The 22,118-nt window shown below is 44.0% G+C and overlaps 1 protein-coding gene across 1 annotated transcript; it reads right to left on the minus strand.

Annotated features, from left to right (window-relative positions):
* Positions 1–3,770: 3,770 nt before the first annotated feature.
* Positions 3,771–20,899, minus strand: LOC134344702 (extracellular calcium-sensing receptor-like). The gene is made up of 5 exons (XM_063044785.1): positions 20,615–20,899; positions 18,178–19,011; positions 11,472–11,688; positions 4,771–4,914; positions 3,771–4,678 (listed from the first exon to the last, which is right to left on the minus strand). The coding sequence occupies exons 1-5, from the start codon at positions 20,870–20,872 to the stop codon at positions 3,771–3,773; spliced, it is 2,361 nt and encodes a 786-aa protein (XP_062900855.1). The 5' UTR covers positions 20,873–20,899.
* Positions 20,900–22,118: the final 1,219 nt, after the last annotated feature.

Genomic DNA, 22,118 nt, shown 5'->3' on the forward strand with positions numbered 1-22,118 from the left:
AGTGTTCCCTCTAATTTTCTTTTACAGCTGTGCAGATCACTCATTATTCTGAGCAGGACATTTTTACATTGAAAATTGCGTGCCAAGTTTTATTTCTGTAATATTGACAAGAAACAAACACAAATTATAAGTAAATGATGTCAGGTAGTCAAAACAACTGACAGGGACAATCGCAAAAATATTTATTCCGTCTGGGTAGCCTCCAACCTGACGGCATAAACATTGACTTCTCAGACTTCCGCTAATGCCCCACCTCCCCCTCGTACCCCATCCGTTATTTATTTATATACACAAATTCGTTTTCTCTCTCCTTTTTCTCCCTCTGTCCCTCTCACTATACCTCTTGCACATCCTCTGGGTTTTCCCCCCCTCCCACTTTTCTTTCTCCCTAGGCCTCCTGTCCCATGATCATCTCATATCCCTTTTGCAAATCAACCGTCCAGCTCTTGGCTCCATCCCTCCCCCTCCTGTCTTCTCCTATCATTTTGGAATTTTGGATCTCCCCCTCCCCCTCCCACTTTCAAATCTCTTACTAACTCTTCCTTCAGTTAGTCCTGACGAAGGGTCTCGGCCAGAAACATCGACTGTACCTCTTCCTGGACATGCTGCCTGGCCTGCTGCATTCACCAGCAACTTCGATGTATGTTGCTTGAAATTCCAGCATCTGCAGATTTCCTCGTGTTTCCACAGTTCCTTTCTCGCTTTCACCGTGAATTGCGTCAGATTCACTGCTCCTTAATTTCCTCAGAGTGTTTCAGGATTGTGAAAGACTGCTAACAACGGTAACTGATGGCGCTCAAACACTCTAGGAAAATACAAGTCGGCAAAGATTTCATCTCGTACCTTTGCCAAATATTTTTCTTTGGTGGTATCGAGAATTTTAATTTATGCACTGTCTGTTGGCGTTTGCTTACCTTGCTCTTTATATTTATTTTTACGTTTTATTCTGCAGAAGTAGGTTTTAAATATTTGTTGAGTATTCCAAAAATTCTTTGTCTTTTAGTGAAGAAACTTCTGCTCATCTCAGTTCTGAATTGTTCTCTGTCTGTTGAAATATTCATATGTCTACACTCTTATTTTGCAAGTTTCCATTAAATTCCCTCACTTCCACATAAACACAAGAAAATATAGACCTACTCCATTCAGTCTCCTCTGATATTGTGTGAACCTGCCATTCCAGAATAATTCTGTTAAATCCTACCTATTCATTTTCTGTAACAAAATATAACTTCCTTTTGGGAAAGGGACTAATACAGAGCACAATATTCACTCGAGCTCTCAGTAATTGCAGTAATGTATCATTATTCCTAAAAACAAATCTTCCCTCTACAATTAAATGGAAAAAAGGGTCACTTATTTTACATTAGAATTTAACTGGCACCTTCTTATCTACTCTTGAACACTATTAACGTGATCCTCTATACAAACAACAAAACCTACTTTCGCGTCTCCATCAGTTTTGGAAGTATAGAATTTGCTTCCCTTTAGCCACATCACTGATATAGATCAAGAACAGCTGCAGTCCAAGCTCTGACCTTTGTCACAAACTGAATGTTACAACGTACTAATTTTAGTGATAGACCAATTTATCCATTTTTGTTGCATTCTGCCTGGTATGTAGTCTGTGACAGTGAATTATCGGTAAATCTGTATGTTGTAGTCTTGTCGAACAACTTCTTTCTGAAAACACACTGAAATCCTTCAGGAGATCTAAACTTACCACATTATGGATAGAAGAATGGTTCTTAGGCAGGAGGTAGCGAATGGGATTAAAGGGGGCTTTTACGATTGGATACCAGTGACTAGCGGTTTTCCTCAGAGGTCGGCATTGGGACAACTACTTTTCACATTGTTTGTCTATGATTTTGATAATGGTGTTGATGGATTTGTGGCAAAGCTGCGCAGCTTGACTCTGTGGTTAAGAAAACAGACGGTGCATTGGACTTCATCAACCGTGGGATTGAGTTTAGGAACCGAGAGGTAATTTTGCAGCTATATAGGACCCCTGTCAGATCCCTCTTGGAGTAATGTGCTCAGTTCTGGTCGCGTCACTACAGGAAGGATGAAAAAACCATAGAAAGGGTGCAGAGGAGATCTGCAAGGATGTTGTCTGGATTGTGGAGCATACGTTACGAGAATAAATTGAGTGAACGCGTCCTTAAGACGGCCTTTTTTCCTTGGAGCGACGGAGGATGCGAGGTGACCTGATGGAGGTGTATAAGATGATAAGAGGCATTGATCGTTTTGATAGTCACAGGCTTTTTCCCAGGGCTGAAATGGTTAGGACGAGTTTTAAGGTGCTTGGACGTAGGTACAGATCAGATGTTAGGGGTATGTATTTTAAACGCAGAGAGTGATGAATGCGTGGTGAATACGATAGGTTCTTTTCAGAGACTCCTGGACTGGTACATGGAGCTCAGAAAAAATAGAGTGCTATGGGTAACCCGAGTTAAGTACATGTTGCTCACAGCTTTGTGGGCTGAAGGGCCTATATTGTGCTGTAGGTTTTCTATGTTTCTATGATACATAGCGAGGTGGAGGGACAGGTAGTGATGAGGATGTAATGCGATTGCAGCAGAAACGAGTGAAATTGGAAAAATAGGCAAAATTTGGCAGATCTAATCCAGTGTTGGGAAATGTATGATAATGATAATAAATTTGGGTAAAAACAGCAGCAGTGCGGAATATTATCGAAATGGGCAGAAGTGTCAAACATCAGAGGCGCATCTGCAACAGGATTCCACCACCAAGCACATCTTTCCTTCCCTCCCACTTTCAACTTTCCGCAGGGATCGCTCCCTAGGCGATCCATTCGTCCATTCCTCACCTCGCCCCCCCCCCCCCCGCCATCCCTTGCCACCGATCTCCTTCCTGGCACTTATCCTTGTAAGCGGAACAAGTGCTACACCTGCCCTTACACTACCTCCATCACCAGCATTCAGGGCCCCAGACATTCCTTCCAGGTGAGGCAACACTTCACAACACTTCACCTGTGAGACTACAGGTGTGATATACTGTGTCCGGTGCTCCCGTTGTGGCCTTCTATAGATTGTTGAGACCCGACGCAGATTGGGAGACCACTTCGCTGAACACCTACGCTCTGTCCGTCAGAGGAAGGAGGATCTCCCAGTGGCCACACGTTTTAATTAAACGTGCCATTCGCATTCCAATATGTCAATCCATGGCCGCATCTACTGTCGAGATGAAGCCACACTGAGGTTGGGGGAACAGCACCTTGTATTCCGTCTGGGTAGCCTCCAAACTGATGGCATGAAGATTGATTTCTCTAACTTCTGTTAATGACCCTCCTCCCTGTTTTACCCCATACCTAATTTATGTATGTATTTATTTATTTTTTTTCTCTCTTTCCCTCTCAAATTCACTCCTTGCCTGTTCTCCATCTTCTTCTGGTTCTCCCCTCCCCCTTTCTTTCTTCTAAGGCCCTCAGTCCTATGATGCTCCCCCTTCAAATTTGTTAAGAGTTCTTCGAGGAAGTAATAAGCATGTTGGAAAACGGAGAGGCAGTGAATCATGAAGTAAACGTATACAGAAATCAGACATGACATTACTTCTTGGTCATACTCGTTGTTAAACATTCTCAAAATCGAATCGAAACTACTCCCAGCAGATGTAAATACATTTTAAACATCTGAGTTCAATTTTCACAAAATTAACCGGTTGACACATAAAAAAGGATCAAAACTACTTTTAATGGACGAGGATTACACGTGTTGTTGAGGTAATGATACAAAGGGTTTACAAATTGGTAGCTACAGTGAAGCCTCTTTCGTCATCATATTTTTCTTTGTATTACTCTCTGGTTTCAGTAAGATAATGTAACATTTCGGTGCAAAAATGCAGACAAGCAGACCGAAACTTGATGCCCAGATAGCGAACATTTCCACAGCGACGGTGTATTTTCCCGGAGAGCTCACATAAGCTGGAATAAAAGTTATCCAAACAGCGCAAAAAATCAACATGCTGAAGGTGATGTACTTGGCGTCATTGAAACTGTCCGGGAGTTTTCTGGCAAGGAAAGCAAGCACCATACACACAATGGATAACAGAGCAATATAGGTCGACACCAAGTAAAAGGCGATCAATGAGCCCACGTTACATTCCAGAATAATGATGTCTCTGTAATAACTCATGTTTTTCAGGGGGTAGGGAGGTGACACACTTAGCCAGACAACGCAAACTAAACCTTGCAAAAAGGTAAGGACGAATACACCCAAGCGTTGCTGCGCCGGTCCGAACCAGTTCATCGCGCTGCTGTTAGGAAGAGTTGCTTTAAAGGCAACCACTACAAGGATTGTTTTGCCTAAGATGCAGGAAATGCAGAGAACGAACACAATCCCGAAAGCTGTGCGGCGCAACATGCAAGACCAGCCCGATGGATGTCCAATGAAGGCGAGGGAGCAAATGAAGCAAAGCAGGAGGGCGAAGAGGAGCAGGAAGCTGAGCTCGGAGTTGTTCGCTTTGACCATCGGAGTATGTCGATACCGGTAGAAAATTGCAGCCGTGGCCAATGTAAAACACACTCCAACGACAGAAAGGGCCACTAATACAAACCCCATGACGTCTCCAAACGACAGAAACTCAACCTTCTTGAGAACACATTGGGTTTTTGCGTAATTGGACCAGTATTCCGATGGACACTTGATACAATCCGTGGAATCTGGGAAAATGAGCACTTTATATTATAATGTGTGGGAGCTCGGACCTCGAACCGTGGAAATGTGAGAAATTGCTGCCTATCTCAGCACTTACCAGTGACGTTGCTGATCTGACCACTGGCGCACTCGACACAGTTAAAACAACATATCGGCTGCCCTTTCCGAGTGACTTTTCTTGTTCCAGGTCGACATGGTTCTGAGCAAGCAGCTCGCGGGATCTGTAAAAGCGGAAAATGTCCTGATGGTATTAATTGGATTTGTAAATGATGCAGCTAACCATGCTGAATAACTGACAGAAAGCCTTATAATTGAGCTTGAGAAGGTGGAAGAAACTAAATAACCAAAGAAATTTGAAATAAGTAAATTATGGGCAATATTATAAATAAAGAATGAGAAGATACACATGGTAGATGCTGAAACGACTACTTTCAGACTTTGGAAGTGAGGGTATTTTGCCTCATTTAGAGCTGATAAAATCCGGATTTCAAAATCGCGGTTCTCCTGAAATAAGCTAGTAAGAAGTGGTAAATGATTGCATCTGAAGACATTCCTAACACATCACAGGTTTCTCTGTTGTGCCGTACCCTTCAGTGCTCTATCTCTCAGTGTGTAAGAACTACTTCGGTCATTGGGCTGCATTAAATCCCATTTGCATTTTCAGCCCGTTTTTCAAGCTGCTCCAGATCCAGTTGCTCGTCTCCTTGCTGTACACTGCAAGCGGCTGACACTTCCTGAACAAACTTCCATGTGGGAGATTGTCAAAGGCGTTGCCGAAGTCATGGACGACATTGCCTGGTAAATTCCTGGAAAGCCTATAAAACTGATGAGACACGGCATTCCACCCACAAAGCTATGTTGATTATCCCTCAACTGTCCTTGTCTAACCAAATACATGTGTATCCGGTCCCTTAGAATACCATCCAATAACTTTACCACTACTGATTTCAGACTCTCCAGTCAAGAAGTTTCTGAAAGATACTGGAGCCCTTTTAAAATAACAGAACAACATTAGCTAACCTCCAATTCTCCAGCATATCCCTCGAAGCAAGGCATGTTTTATCTATCACTGAGAGGTCCCCTGTAATTTCAGCATTAGAAACATAGAAACATAGAAAATAGGTGCAGGAGTAGGCCATTCAGCCCTTTCGAGCCTGCACCGCCATTTATTATGATCATGGCTGTTCATCCAACTCAGAACCTTGCACCAGCCTTCCCTCCATATCCTCTGATCCCCCAAGCCACAAGGGCCATATCTAACTCCCTCTTAAATATAGCCAATGAACTGGCCTCAACTGTTTCCTGTGGCAGAGAATTCCACAGATTCACCAATCTCTGTGTGAAGAAGGTTTTCCTAATCTCAGTCCTAAAAGGCTTCCCCTTTATCCTCAAACTGTGACCCCTCGTTCTGAACTTCCCCAACATCGGGAACAATCTTCCTGCATCTAGCCTGTCCAATCCCTTTAGGATTTTATACGTTTCAATCAGATCCCTACTCAATCTTCTAAATTCCAACGAGTACAAGCCTAGTTCATCCAGTCTTTCTTCATATGAAAGTTTTGCCATTCCAGGAATCAATCTGGTGAACCTTCTTTGTACTCCCTCTATGGCAAGAATGTCTTTCCTCAGATTAGGGGACCAAAACTGCACACAATACTCCAGGTGTGGTCTCACCAAGGCCTTGTACAACTGCAGTAGTACCTCCCTGCTCCTGTACTCGAATCCTCTTGCTATAAATGCCAGCATACCATTCGCACTTTTCACCACCTGCTGTACCTGCATGCCCACTTTCAATGACTGGTGTATAATGACACCCAGGTCTCGTTGCACCTCCCCTTTTCCTAATCGGCCACCATTCAGATAATAATCTGTTTTCCTATTTTTGCCACCAAAGTGGATAACTTCACATTTATCCACATTAAATTGCATCTGCCATGAATTTGCCCACTCACCCAACCTATCCAAGTCACCCTGCATCCTCTTAGCATCCTCCTCACAGCTAACACTGCCGCCCAGCTTCGTGTCATCCGCAAACTTGGAGATGCTGCATTTAATTCCCTCATCCAAGTCATTAATATATATTGTAAACAACTGGGGTCCCAGCACTGAGCTTTGCGGTACCCCACTAGTCACTGCCTGCCATTCTGAAAAGGTCCCGTTTATTGGCCTCGAACAGAAAACATTTTGCCAAATCCTGGGGTTTACCTGCTCTAATCTTCCCCAGCAAATATCTGCTTGACCTGTGGTCTGAATAGTGTCCATGATTTCGCAACCTCCATGCCTCAATTCTAAAGACTCGGTGTCAATCTTCCGACTGAATACAGATGAAAAACATCCATCGAAAATCTCCATAAAACCACAAACATTGGAGGAGGTTGAGGCCATTGGCTCATCAAGTGTGTTGCAGTCTTCAATCATGCCTGATGCTTTCTTACCCTCCCCACCCCCGCACACCGCTCCTCTCCCGTAACCTTTGATGCTGTGTTCAATCAAGAAACTATCAACCTCTGCCTTAAATGCACTCAGTAACCTGGCCTGTGCAGTTCCCTGTGCTAACGAATCCACAAATTCACCACCCACTGGCTGAAGAAATTTCTTTGCATTTTTGCTTTAAATGGACGCCTGTGCATCCTGAGTCTGTATCCTCTTGTCCTAGACTCCCGAACGATGAACAAACTCCTTCCACATCTACTCTGTATCGGCCTTGAAAAATTCGAAAGTTTTCAAAGAGATCCACCATCCTATCCTTCTAACTCAGCGAGTACAAGTACAGACCCATCAAGCATTCCTCGTACGATAAACCATTTCATTTCAGGAATCATTCTTGTGAACCTCCTCTGAATCCTCTCCAATAGCAGCTCAGATTTTCTTAGCCGGGAAGTTCACAGCTGTTCAGAATACTCAAGACGAGGTCTCACCATTGCCTTAAAAAGCCTCAGCATCACACCCTGATCTTGTATTCTCTACCTCTTGAAAAGAATGCCAAGATTGTATTGGCCTTCCACGCTACCGTCGCAACTTGTAAGTTAGCCTTTCGGATGTTCTTCCCATGGAGTCCCAAGTCGCTTTGGATCTCAGATTTTTGGACGTTCTCGCAGTTTAGAAAATAGGCTGCACATTTATTTCTACTATCAAAATGCATGCCAAGGAAAAGACGGCGGAGCTTAGGAGGGTTAATGGCCTAATGGCGGCTCTTTTGCTTGCATCGTCAGAAACCGCTCTATTTCCATCTTTAATATCTCTTTTTTTTTCCTTTTCAGGGTTATTTTGAAGACCCTGACCTGGAGTTACACGCTGACTGACATTCTTTGCGGGAATGGAACACCATCTCGGGGTTTCATAACTGGCCGTTGTTCGGCACGTCAAGAGCTCTGCCTAAGAGCTCGGCTCGCCTCCGGAGGATCAACCTTTCGTGGATATGGAGACGGGGGGCATCGGAGTTCGGTGTCCCAGCAGAAGGCCGGAGTGTCGTAGGAGATGGAAGATCTAAGGTTGTGTGAACAGAGAATCCAGATCTTTGGGCAGAGAGCTCCGAAAAAGCGACGCAACGGACTTTTAACATCATAAAACAGCGAGTTGCTTGTTCTGTCTCCCCTTTTGCTGTGAAACTGAGAAATTTTTTTCTCCTTTATTAGGGAGAGAGAGAGCCTGTGGTATGTCGAATGCTGGGTGATGAATGTAGTCTTTGTAGTACTTCAGGTCTGTGTCTTTGGTGTTGCTTTTCTCACGCTGGAGTACTTGTTGGTGGGTGCCAATCCTTTTTTGCTGGTGGGTGGTTGGAGGATTGTTGCTTGCTGCCGCTTACGCATCTATTGCATAATCTAAATCATTGATCTTCAGCATAAAAGGAAATGGTCCCCGCACTACCCCTTGTGGAACACCTCTAGTCACTTCTGATCAACCAGAAAATTATCCTTTTCTTCCCAATCACTACACCCTACCATTCAACGAATGCTCTAACTATTGCCAGTAACTTCGTTGTATTACGGTACCAATGGCCTTCTCAATGTCAAAACCTACAAGTCCGTTTTTACTCACTTAAAGTTGCTCAAAGAATTCCAACACGTTCTTGAGGCAAGTTTCGAAGAACCCACGGTCAATTTCCCACTCTTACAGTGATCCACTCAATTAATGACCGCTCCTTTTATTGAATCTTGCCAAGTGCATCGTTATGCAAAATCCAATGTTTCCCCGGAACATCGGCGCGCAAAATGTGCCGACTGCTCCTGCTCTCTTCTTTTAAGGTTACCAATATTCAAAGCAAACCATCCCTCTCCAATCCCTCTCCTAGCAACTATTATACATTTCCTCAAAGCAGAAAAGTGGCATACCACATTTTATGTCACGGTATTCCGTAAGAGGGACGTCAATTCGCAGCATGGAAAACACAGACGTTCACATTTGCCGCGATTGAGATGTGCTGCATAATAAGTACCACATAAAGAAAAGTCGTATATTTGAGATGGCCGAAGATCTGGTCAGGAGTAAAATATGTGATGTAAAATAAAGGAAGGTGCTACTGACATTAATAACGGGTAAAGTGTTGTCATTAATAATGGGTAAGGTATTTTAAAGTATTTGAAGGGACCGAATACAGAACTATTTCGACTGATAGCGATAATCAACATGGCTTGATACGTGGGAGCTTGTATCTAAACAGCAGCATTGAGTATTTTCGAGGAAGTTAGCAGGGAAGGTGATGAAATCTAAGGATGTTCTCTGCCGGGTAGGGACATCAGCAAGATCCCTCAACAATGGCTGGTCAAGAAGTTACTGTCGGTTGGCATTCTGGAAGAAGAATTGTCTTCACTGAAGAAGCCATGGAGTTGCAGTTGATGATTGCACGTCTGACGAGATATCTGTGACTAGTGGTGTGCTGGGTCCTTTGTAGCTTGTCATCTATGTTAACCATCTGAATGATAATGTGGTAAACCAGATCAGCAGGTAACTGATGACTGCAGTACGAGGCCTGTAGTGGAACTCGAATTTGACTGTCAAAGCTTAAGATGGGCCATATAACAGTTGAAAAAATGGGCTGAATAATGACAGATGGAACTTAATGCAGATAGGTTTGAGGCGTTGCACTCAGGGAAGAAATCTAGGGTAGGACTTGCCACTGTGAGCGGCAGGGCACTGAGTAGTTCCTATGAGTAACGGGATCTGGGAATAGTTCATAAAACTGGAGATCTATAATTCATTGAATGTGAAGTTACGGGTGGACAGGTTTGTTCAGAAAACTTTTGGCACATTGGCGTTCGTAAGTCAATGTATTGAATACAGGAAGTGGCAAGTTATGTTGATGACGTATAAATCTTCCCTCTCGCACTGTCTCTAAGCGTTCTCTATTTGTGAGCCAACGGCAATTCCACCGTCTCTTCAGTTTAGTTCCCACTCCCAGCAATTCTAGTTTAAGCTCTGACCAAATAGCCTTAGCAAACTTTTTCGTGCCAGGATATTTGTCCCCCTCGGATTCAAGTGCAACTCATGCTTTTTCTTAAGCTTACGCCTGTCCCAAAATAAGTCCTAATGATCTTGAAATCTGAATCCCTGCCCTCTGCTCCAATCCCTCAGCCACACGTGTATCCTCCACCTCACTCTACTCCTATACTCGCAGTCGCATGGCACATGCAGCAACCCCGAGGTTTCTTCCATTGAGGTTATGTTTCTCAACTTCCTTCCTAACTCCCTATCGTCTGTTTTCAGGTCGTCTTCCTTTTTCCTACCATGACGTCCGGCTGTTTACATTCCCACTTCAGATTATCGGCGACGCGATCAGAAACATTCCAGACCCTGCCACCTGGGAGGTAAACTACCATCTGCGTTTCTTTCTTGAGTCCACAGAATTGTCTGTCTGATCCCTAACTATAGAGTCCCCTATTACTGCCGCCTTCTTCCTTTCCCTACCCTTCTGAGCCAGGGGGCCAGACTCTGTGCCAGAGGCGCTGCCACTGTTGCTTCCCCCAGGTATGCCGCCCCGCCCCAACAGTACTCACACAGGAGTACTTATTGTTAAGGGTGACAGAAGTCCTGTTTAAAATAAGTTTTGGTAAGTACATGGATGGGACATGTTTGTAGGTCTATTGTGCGTGTGCAGGTGTATGGGACTAAAGTTTGTAACAGTTCCGCACAGAACAGACTAGATGGGCGAAAGGGCCTGTTTCTGTGCTGTTGTGTTCCGTGACACAGTAATCTTATGACTCTGAAAAAACAAACTGGAGTTAACCAATAATATTTTATGGTGAGTAAATGTTACTGTGGGAAGAAGAATCAGAATTAATTACTCACAAGGACACAGTGATATTAAGAGTAGCCTATTCGATTCTTCGATGTACCATTCAATTCATGGCTGGCATCAACTCACATTTAGTAGCTCAGTTCCTTTCGAATATTTATCTGTTTCCATCTTAAACATAACTCATGATCTGGCCTTAACCACACGAAGGAGGCAGATAATCCCGGAGATGCACGAACATCTTGGAAGCAAATGTCTACGTACCTCAGAATGAAATGATGAAAAGCGTACCTCGTGATTTTTTCCCATTATTCTACATTCTCCAGCCGATCAACCAATCTCAACATCGACCCTTACGACCTGCAACCTTTGAATAAGGTCAACCCTCATTCTTCTAAGCTAGTACCAAAACAGGCTGAACTGTCGAGACTGAACCTTCCATTGCATTAAGCTAGAGCATAATCGGCAATATATATTTCTACAATATCACCCATATCACAGGCATGCAGCTCTTTTTCATTTCGCCAGTGTAAATACATGGTAAAGGAGCCATACCGCTTTTCCACCCGTGCTCCACATGATTTTCTCGATATTCAGCGTTAGCTCCTGCCCTGCCGGAGCCGATCCATCATAATATCCGACATTTACAATGTCGACGCTGCCCTTGAAATTCGTTTGTAAGTTCACGAATTCGTATCGTGGCACCGAGTCACCATTTTCATCAAAATATACGGTTTCTCCTTCTTTCGCTGTGAAATTCACGGAGCGGAGGTAGTGCAGCAACTAGGGTGGAAGGAGGCAATGGAGGTGAATTGATCTGGTCCACATAAGCACTGACATTCAAATTTACCGTAAACGTAAATGAATGAAATGTGCTGCCCTGCAAGTAGAAAAGAGCCGCTTATTTAAGAGTGCTGAAGATTGAATCTGGCATAAAATAGCTGATGCAAAAAGGTACTGGTAGTGAAGCTCAGCGGACCAGGCTTCAGCTGTGGCTGGAACTGGTCGACTGTCAATTTACCTCCGGAAATGGTACCTGACCCGGTAATTCCCTGCAGCAGTTTGATTTTCAGCATTGATATTACAAGCGTATCAGAGGTATAACGTAGATAATTTTGGGAGGGTAGAGGGTCTTCAAGGAATAATACAGTTTGCCATGGATCCCCAGGTATAACCACTGAATAAGAGGGTGTGGGTTGTAGATCCAAGGTACGTATTTATTTCAAATCGTCCTCTGCGAATGCACGCCGCTGCTCAGGAGAAATAGTGCAGCCCTTTTCCAACTAGTCTATTGGAAGATGCCTCTTCACCACCAGTTAATACAGAGGAGTAAATTCCATGCGGATCTAATCTCTGGAAAGCAGAAAATGTGTACCATTGCCCTCGTCAACCTTCATACTTCAGTTAATGTCCTCTGTTAATGATCGATACGTGAATTACAGACATTGGTGGAGTTTGCACCCCTATATATTAGCTACTCCATTCCACACTTACAGCTTAGCGTGCTATGTGCATGGGAAGTTAGGCCTCAGAAGCAAAGTGTAAAGATATCTTCATCCAGGTGAAGGGGAGAGCTTTACAAATCAGTGCTGCATAGCCGTAACAACGGCCAAAGGGAGTACTGGATTTCGTTAGCAAGGACGAATAAAAACGATACTGGGGCAAGTGCAGGGACTATTGTTGGAGTGGGACAGTGGTATTTAAGGCAGTCGTTTGTCTTTGGCTAAGCAGGCTTCTCCTATATCCATCGTGGGCGACACAAGTATGTGGTAAGCTTTTTCTTGCTCGTTCGTCATCTGTTAGCATATAGTCAGGGTTGTGAAAATGGCTCCAGTGGCTGCGTTTGTACTGTGAAAGGGGTGCGTGAGTTCCGAAAGACCTCCAAACTCCAGAATAACCATATCTGTACCACATTCACCGAGCTACAGCCCCTCAGAGAACGTACTAAGGAACTAGAGCTGCATACCAAAATACTTTTGGCTCATCAGGGAAACAGAGGAAATGATAATCATTTGCCACAGAAAGGTGGTCACACCAAGGTTGCAGGAGGCATCTGAATGGGTGACTGAGAGTAAAGGGAAGAGAACTAGGCAGTCGTTAATGAGCGCTCCTGTGGCCGTTTCCCTCTATAATTCATAAGATTTTTGATACAGTTCAGGGGAAGCATAGCGACCGATTTTCTGGTACTGAGTCTGGCGAAGTGGGTCACAGGGAAACGTGGAAGAGGAGGATTGTAGCGGTGAAATGTGTCTCCAGAGATATATTAGTAGTTAGTAGAGGCTGTGGATGTCGGATAGAGGGCTACATGGCATGTTACCTCCCAGGGGCCAGGGTCAATCACGTCTCGGATCGGGTATAAGGTTGAATGGGATATGGAATCTGCCGTGATGAAATGGCGGAACGGAATTAATGTGCTGAATAGTTTAATTCAGCCCCTCTGTCTCATGGTATTATGGTGAAACTTGATGACCATTGACTCATAAGACAAACTAAGCAAATGATAGACAGCAGATACTTGGAGGTTGAACCCTAAGGATGAAGGAGGTAGGTGAATAGTTGACTGTCAGGCAAGGGAAGGGGAATAGGATGCCAGAGCAGTGTACCCGTCTGGCTGTTCCTCTAAATTGCAAGTGTACAGTTTTCGATACTTCTCGCGGGAAGCACTGCGACCGGTTGTCTGGTACTGAATCTGGCGCTTTGTCGCAGAAGGGAAAGTGGTAGAGGAGGAATGCATTGGTGATACGTGATTCCATAGTTCGAGGATTAGCTAGGAGTGTCTGCAGACGGGGTAGAGAAACCCTGATAGCACGTTGTCTCACAGGTGCCAGAGCCGGCTACATCTCGGATACGGTACGTGATATTCTGGAGGGGAGAGTGAGCACCCTGACATTTTGGTACATATTGGTAATAATGTCATAAGAATTGGGAGGGACTTAGGAGAATGATGGTGCCTTTGCTTGGATCTTCGGAAACACCTCTATTTCGATCTTTAATACCTCTATTTTTCCCTTACAGGGTTCTTTTGAAAACTCCGACCTGGAGTTACACGCTGACTTCAGTTCTTTACGGTAATGGGACCCGCTCTGGTGATCTCAGGACTCGCCGGTATTTGATATGCCGAACACGCGGCCGAGGAGACCAGTGCTCCTTCAGGGTTCCGCGATTTCGTGGCTCTGGAGGCGGGCGGAGTCGAGGTCGGTGTCGCTGCAGGAAAAGTGTGGGTCGTGGGAGACGGAAGATGTAATGCAGCAAGCTGGCTGCTGGCTGTGTGCCCAGAGACCCGTTCTTTGGGCAGAGAGCTTGGGAGACGTTACACAACAGACTTTTAGCATCGTGAATCAGCGAATTGTTTGTTCTTCCTCCCCTCTAGCTTTGAAGAGGACACCTCTTTTTTCTCTTATGTGAGAGAGAGAGAGAGAGAGAGAGAGAGAGAGAGAGAGAGAGAGCGAGAGAGAGAGAGCGAGCGAGAGAGAGAGAGAGAGCGAGCGAGAGAGAGAGAGAGAGCGAGCGAGAGAGAGAGAGAGAGCGAGCGAGAGAGAGAGAGAGAGAGAGAGAGAGAGAGAAAGCTAGCTTGTAGTATCTCGAATAGCAGGTGGACGAATAGTCTTTGGGGTACCACATGTCTGTGTCTTTATTGATACTTTGTTGCACGCTTGAGAACTCGGTGGAGCGCACCGATGTATTTTTATTGCTGGTGGGGGAGGGAGATGGTCAGAACTTTGCTAGGCTTATACGTTGGTGGGGGGAGCTGGGGGGGGGACTTTAGGGTTCTAACATTTAACTCTTATTCATACTTTGGGTCACCCCACTGTATTCGTGAATGTTTGTCAAGAAAAAAAATAGGATGTACATTGTATGCATTTTTCTGACATTAAATGCACCTTTGAAACCTTTGGGAAAGCAAAGAGAGAAGGCCCTAATGTGACCGGATCCTGAATTATCCCTATGAACTGTGCTTTTAAAAAGAGAAAGAGAGGTGTACAGCAGAAACACCTTCTTATTAAGAGAGAGAGAGAGAGACACAGAGAGAGAGAGAGAGAGAGAGAGAGAGAGAGAGAGAGAGAGAGAGAGAGAGAGAGAGAGAGGCGAAAACTGCTCACAGTTTGCTTGGAATTTCTGCAAGGACACTGCCAGCTTCTGAGTTCCTACAGAGAGAGAAGGGAGGAGCTACGTGATGGACAGCTGGTGTTCAACATGCTGAGATAAATACAAGGTCAGCTGGTTGTTGGACACACATGGTTTTGGATACTGGATGTGCTTTGTTGTGCGCACAGAAAGGTGGGTTTCTAGAGGATCGATCAGTGGCTCTTGCAGTGTGGAAAAGTTGTGACCGGTGGGAAATTATTAGTGTGTCCAATCCTCGCCTGGGTTGATAAATCCACCACAGAAAACGGTCCCCTTGTTGTGGTCACATTTGCTGACTTTTAGAAGTTTTCGGAGGACAACAGGAAGAACCAACGGCATCGGCTTACTCGGACAAACACAACACCTCTCCCTCTCCATCACTACTCAACTCAATACCACGAACTGAACTGAACTTTACTTATCATCCTAAGACTGCATCCATTTACCGTTAGGCTTGAAGAAGCCTGCTTTTTTTTAATATGGTGGAAAACAGAACCTCCAGAGTAATAATCTCTACCTGTTCAACACGGCATTGAGGGAAAGAAAAGGGAAAGAGTTGGAAGATCAATGGGTGGCTGAGAAACTGAGAAACTGAGAGGACAGGGTTTCAGAGTTATGATTCATTGGGATATTTTCTTGGGCATTAAGAAAATTTTGCAGGGTGATGGGAACCAGAGTGGTCGGACTGAGGATACCAATGTTGGTTCACAAATGGAGGTGGTGTACGGTGAGGCTCTCAGCAAGAATAGGTAGATGATAGGGAAAACTGCAGTCAGTCCGGGGATTTGCAAAATGAAAGGGGGGCAAATTTGTAAAGTTTGAGTAAAACAGGATAGAACGTGTTAAGTTTGATTGCACACGGTATACGAAACAGGGTAGATCATCAAGTAGCCAGTTAGGAATTCGCAACTATGATGTTTTTGATATCACAGAGTCATCGCTGAAATACGTTTGAAATCGGGAGGTTAATATCCAAGGATACATAATCTATTTACATGACAGACAGGTAGGCAGAGAAGGCGGATTGTCGGTACTGGTAAGCAATAAAATCAAAACTATAGAAACAGGTGACATAGGACCGAGAGATACAGGATCCTTGTGAGTAGATATATAAAAAAAACTCAAGGGTAATAAAACTACAAGCTTTACAAGCCTTCTATCAGTAGCCAGGATGTGGTCTAAAAATTCCTGTGGGCGACAGAAAGAGTATGTCAAATAGCCAATGTTAGCTTAGTCACGGGTTATTTCAATATGCAGATAGATTGGGAAAAGCAAGCTGATGCAGGATCCTAAGACGTGAATTTGTGAAATTTCTGGAGCAGGGTTGTCGTTGAGCCCACTAGGGGGATGGGGGTGCTCTGTAATAAACCGGATATGATTAGGGAGCTCAAGTTATAGAACCCTTGGGAAACAACCAATCATAATATGATAGGTTTCACCGGGCAATTGGAAAGGGAGAAGCCAAAGTCAGATATATCGGCAGAAGTGCGTGCTACTGCGATTACAATGGAGTTGGTACTTGGGAAACAAAGAAGTCTGCTGGACTGGTCCCCATGGTTCTACAAGTCGTAACTGAGAGATTGTGGAGGATTTAATAATGATCAGTAGATTCTGCATAGTTCGGGAGTACTGGAAATTGTAAATGTCACTCCACTCATTGAGAAGGGAGTAGGACCAGAAGCAAGAAAATTATAGGCCAGTTACCCTGACCACAGTGGTTGAGACAATTTTGGAGTCGATTGGTTAAGGATGTTGTTTCCGGGTATTTGGAGTACCATGATAAATTAACCCAAAGTAATTATGCTTTTCTTAAGGGAAAATCGTGCCTGACAATTCAGTTGAAAATCTTTGAAGAAACAACAAGAATAATAAACAAAGAAGAATCGATGGATGTCGTGTACTTCGATTTTCAGAAGAGCGTTGAGATGGTGCTGCATCTAAGGCTGCTAAACAAAATAAGAGTCGTGGTTTTCCAGGAATAGTTCGAGCAGCGACTGATTGGCACGAGGCAAAGAGACGGAATAGCGTGAAACTTTTCGGACAAGTCTGCAGGTGACTAGAGATTTTCCACAGCGGTCGTGTTTTACGTTGTTTGTTAATGATTTGTACTATGAAATTGATGGAATTGTGGCCAAGTTAGGTGATGATACGAAGACAGGTGGAGGGGAGGGCAGTATTGAGGAAGGTGAGTGTCTGCAGAAGGATTTAGGGGAATGGACAAATAGGTGGCAGACGGACTACAGTGTCGTTAAGTGTGTGATCATGCAATTTCGTAGAAGGAATAAACTATAGATTATTTGCAGTGCTCCCGAAAATTTAATTTGCAGTTTCAATCCGTGGTGAGGTAGACGAATGAAATCTTTGCGATCCTTTCAAGAGGATTAGGATACAAAAGCAAGGATCTAGTGTGCTGTAAGGCACCGGTTAGGTGACATCTGGAATATTGTGAGGAGTTTAAGAAAGGATGTGCTCTCGTTGGAGAGCGTTCAGAAGACATCAACGAAATGATTCCGGCAATGAGATCGTTATCATATTTGCAACGGTCTAAGGTTCTAGGCTTCTTCTCTCTAGAATTAAGTAGAATGAGAGAAGAATAGTACTCAATCCTATTGAATGTTGGAGGGCCTAACGGAGTTAATGTGAAGAGGTGTTTCCCTTGGTGGGGAATTCTAGCACCAAGGCCTAGAGCCTCAATATAGAGCGATGTCCATTTGGTAGAGTTGAGAAGGCGTTTATTTAGCCAAAAGAGGGGACCTGTGGAGTTTGTTGCTGTAGGAGGCTGTGGAGGCAGGTAACCTGGTGCAGCTCAAGCCGAGCTTGATAGGTTCTTGATTGGTCACGGTTTGAAATGTTATGGGAACAAGCAAGAGAATGTATTGAGAGGAAAATCGATCAGCCATGAAGAAAAGGCGCACGGACTCTAAGGGTCGAATGGCCTAAATCAGCTCCTATATCTTATGATCTTATGGTCTAAGTCATTGTCGGAGAATTACTGTTTGATCGCCACAAATACAATTCTTTGATAAAATATAGCCCTAGGTGGTTGATTACCCGCATACGAAAATTGAACGGTATAAGCCACAAACCACAATCGTACCGGTCGGTGATATCCATTTGGTGCTTTGTTTCGTAATGATATAGGCGTACCTGCCAAGGCTCGAAGTTTGCAATATGCGCGCAAGAGTTATTCACAAAGGGTCCGTCTCCTTCCACACAGGTGAACATGTCGTGCAGTGCGTGAGCAATGGAGTAGACCGCTTTATACACGTGGTACGAACTCCCGTCCATTATCGCTGGAAGATAGCTATTTTCTATCCCTTCCATCAGTTCCGTTCCAGTGCATTGCCGAACTTGATCTCGAGAGTTTTCTGGAATTGTCCCGTTGTCTATGCTAAAGGAGCAGGTGAATAAATTTTCCCAAAACTCCATCATCAAAATATTGTCAGGGAAATTGGAAGGATGGACGTTATGAAGATAATCTCTGAGGTCATCTACCTCTGTCCTTTGCGTGGTTGGACCAATTGTCCCGGTGAGATAAATTGTTCTTTGTTCAGGTGGAAGAAAGTGTCTTGTCACCCAGGATTCACTTCCAATCCATTGTATTCCGGTTACATTTTGCCGCCAAATCTCATTCAATAAAATTCGCATTTCACCAGGGTGAGCAAAGGCCACTACCACTTTAGTAGACGCCTGTTTAATCACCTGGACAACTCTACTGATTTTCTCTGCCGTGTCGGTCCTATAAAATGACTCAGAGTAGGCAATGCAGACGCCAAATTTTTCCACGTGTTCCACAAATCCTTGCATACCGAAATTACCATAATCGGTATTACTTCTAATAGTTCCAATCCAAGTCCAGCCAAAGGTTCTCACCAGTTCAGCAAGGAGTTTGGACTGGTACTGGTCGCTAGGAATAGTTCTAAAAAAGGTGGGGTATTCTCTCTTATCGCTGAGACAGGAGCAGGTGGAGTAGTGACTAACCTGTAGAGAAGGAGTTAAATTGATTAATACCTGGTCTGTGTTTTTAAATGAAATTGACAGATGTACATTTTGCGGTTCATGGTGATTTTTTAAAATCTTCGGCAATAACTATGACATTTTACATATAACATGAAGAATGTGAAAAATATAAAACCGGAATTACTGAAATAATTTACATTGTATCTTAAAATACTAACTTATTTTTCTGGTAGTAAAATTCTGATAAGACAATTCACGATAATTACATTCGATTCTGGTCGCTGCATTACAGGAACGATGTGGAAGCGTTGAACGAGGTGCATAAGATATTTACTAGATTTCTGCCTGGATTATATGTTATTTTCTATTAACAGAGCTGTGGTATATTTGTATTCTTTTAACCAGAATGGTTGAGCCCGAGGAGAGATCTGACAGAGGTTTATGAGAGGCATCGACAGATTACCGGTATCTCTCTTCAAGGTTTAAATGTCTGAAACAGAGAACGTGCATTTAAAGTGAAAGTGGTTATGTTTAATTTCGATGTGCCAAACATAACTTTTACGCAGAGGGTGGAGGTGCAAGCAAATAGGAGTGACCTGTTTAAGAGACCCTTAGGCACACGAACGAAGTACTGAGGGTAGTGCATAAACAAAAGGGACCAGTTTAGTTCTGAGTTTAGTTAATTATTTTGGCAGAACACAACTATGCCGAATGCTTTGATGTTGAGCTGATTGATATTTGTTCTATTACGCGATATTTAACAAGGGCTACGTTAATTTTTACAGTTAATTACTGGCAATGGCTCATAACTTATTATGGTGGAAATAAGAGGCCCTCCGTTTGTCGAGGCCGACCATAGAAATTGCCTCCCAACTCTCTGCATGATACGGAAGACAGGACAGTAGGATGTAGAGAGTTAACAGTTACGCATGTAGCAGACCCCCTAGCCCCCATCCCACCCCACGCAGCTGATGAATCCAAAGAAACAGCGATGTCCGGCAGTGTTTGACAGCAACAGCTTTACTGGAGTTTCTCGCCAGCGTTAAACTCAACGTCGACTGCCTTAGGAAGGTCACCTCGGGATTTTCCGCGGGGATTCATCTTGAAGCCTTTCCCACGAGTGGTATATCCGCAAGACAGGGTAAGTCTGAGGTCAGAGTTTTCCTTTTCTTAGATGAGCTGTAGACCACGGTTAACGTGCCCCATCTACTGGAAGTGACTGGTTTAAAGCTCCAGATATTTCGCCTTTCCCCTCTCTCCCGTCCATAGAAACGGTTCCACCGGGCCGAGTAGTTAACTCAAACGTGAAGGCAAGGAGCTACTCTGGGTTATTAAGGGCTATTTAAGACACACGGTATTGGGAGTACTTAAAGTTAGTGTGAGCTTATCTGCACATACCTCCCTGATCTATAACGCCTGAGGGAACCTCAGCTGGATAGCAGGTCGATAGAATATTATATATGATGGATATCAAGCACTCTAGAAGTCTCAATATATCTAGTAACGATTTTTATTGTGCTACTATCCTAAATTAAGGCGCGTGGAGATCATATGTTTGTGTCCTTTCGAATAAGGATACTTGTACCGCAAGAGTAAAAATGAAGTAAAATATTCGACACGTTACCAGCGGAATCCCGAAGGATCCCATTGTCCTTGCGGTTCCGGTGGAATTTGTAGACATATCGCAACAAACAATGGCAGCGACGTTGGAGGAACCTCTACATTGAGGGAATTCAATCGATTCCTCTTCTCCATTGATCAAAGCGAGAGCTGCTTTCGAGGCGATCGCGGGGGACGAGCAGTCATCGTGTATCTGATACCCGAGTGTGATCCCCGGGAGGAGATTCTCATTTTGGTTTATTTCTTCAATGGCAAAAATCATTGTCTGCACCAGTCGGAAGATTTCAAAATCAAAACTGTGGGATATATATAAGATGAGATGATGAAAGTGCTTAGATTCCGAATTTAAGATGAGATGATGAAAGTGCTTAGATTCCGAATTTAATCAGATGTCACGACAACGACTTAAAATGTAAATATTTTCTTGGTGTCGATAAAGGATGTTTGCAGTACTGATCTCGAATCTGGGGGCACAGTGGTTCTTGTTTATTTCACCAGCTCAAGACACCAAACCCGCTCCACTTCACAAAAAAGCAGGAGTCATTGCACGCCAAAGGAGAGTACACGAGAGGAACTATAATTCTAGTAATACACAGTACTCGGATAACTGGATCAAAGCAGCACATAACTAATGCTGGAGGAACTTAACAGGTCGGGAAGTATCTCCAGAGGCTAATGGATCGTCACTCTTTGTGCCTAGTCCTTTCATTAGGACTGGAAAGGACGCGTGGAGTATTTCAGAGAGTTGAAGAAGCGGAGCTTGGGCGGAGCCGATCAGCCTCTCCAGTCATGACGAATAGCTTCCGCATGAAATATCGACCCTTATTCTCCTCCATAGAGGCCGTTCACCCGCTGAGTTCCTCCAGCATTCAGTTATGCAGAACAACGTAAAGGTTAACTTGTAGATTGAGTCGGTGTGATTAAGACAAATCTGATGTCAGCATTACCTCCAGGAGGTCTAGAAAACAAGAAAAGAGTGTGATGCCGAGGCTTCATAAGGCACTAGCGAGGCCTCACCTTGCGTATTTTGAACAGTTTTAGGCTCTTCATCGGAGCAATGATGTGGTGGCTTAGGAGAGGGTCCTGGGGCGGTTCCCAAGAATGACCCCGGGAATGAAAGGGTTATTATAAGAAGAAATTTCGATAGCTCTGTGTCTGCACTAGCTGACATTTGGAAGGATTAGGTAGGATACCATCCAAAACTTTGGAATGTTGAAAGACCTAGACAGAGTAGATGTGAAAAAGATGTTTCTGACGGATGTGGGTTGGGTGTGGTCTAGGACAAGAGGGTACAGTCTCAAGATAAAGGGGCCACAATTTCAAACAGACTTGCAGAGAAATTTCGTTAGACAGAGCATGGTGATTTGTGGAATTTCTTACTGCAGGCGTATGTGGAGGCGAGGTTGCTGGGTGTTTTTAAGGCAGGGATTGATAGTTTCTTGATTGGACATGGCATGAAAATGAAGGCCAGGAATGGAATCGAGAAAGGGAAAACAGGATAAGCCATG

The sequence above is a fragment of the Mobula hypostoma genome, chromosome 4 (genome assembly GCF_963921235.1).
Source record: "Mobula hypostoma chromosome 4, sMobHyp1.1, whole genome shotgun sequence".
Lineage (NCBI taxonomy): Eukaryota > Metazoa > Chordata > Chondrichthyes > Myliobatiformes > Myliobatidae > Mobula > Mobula hypostoma.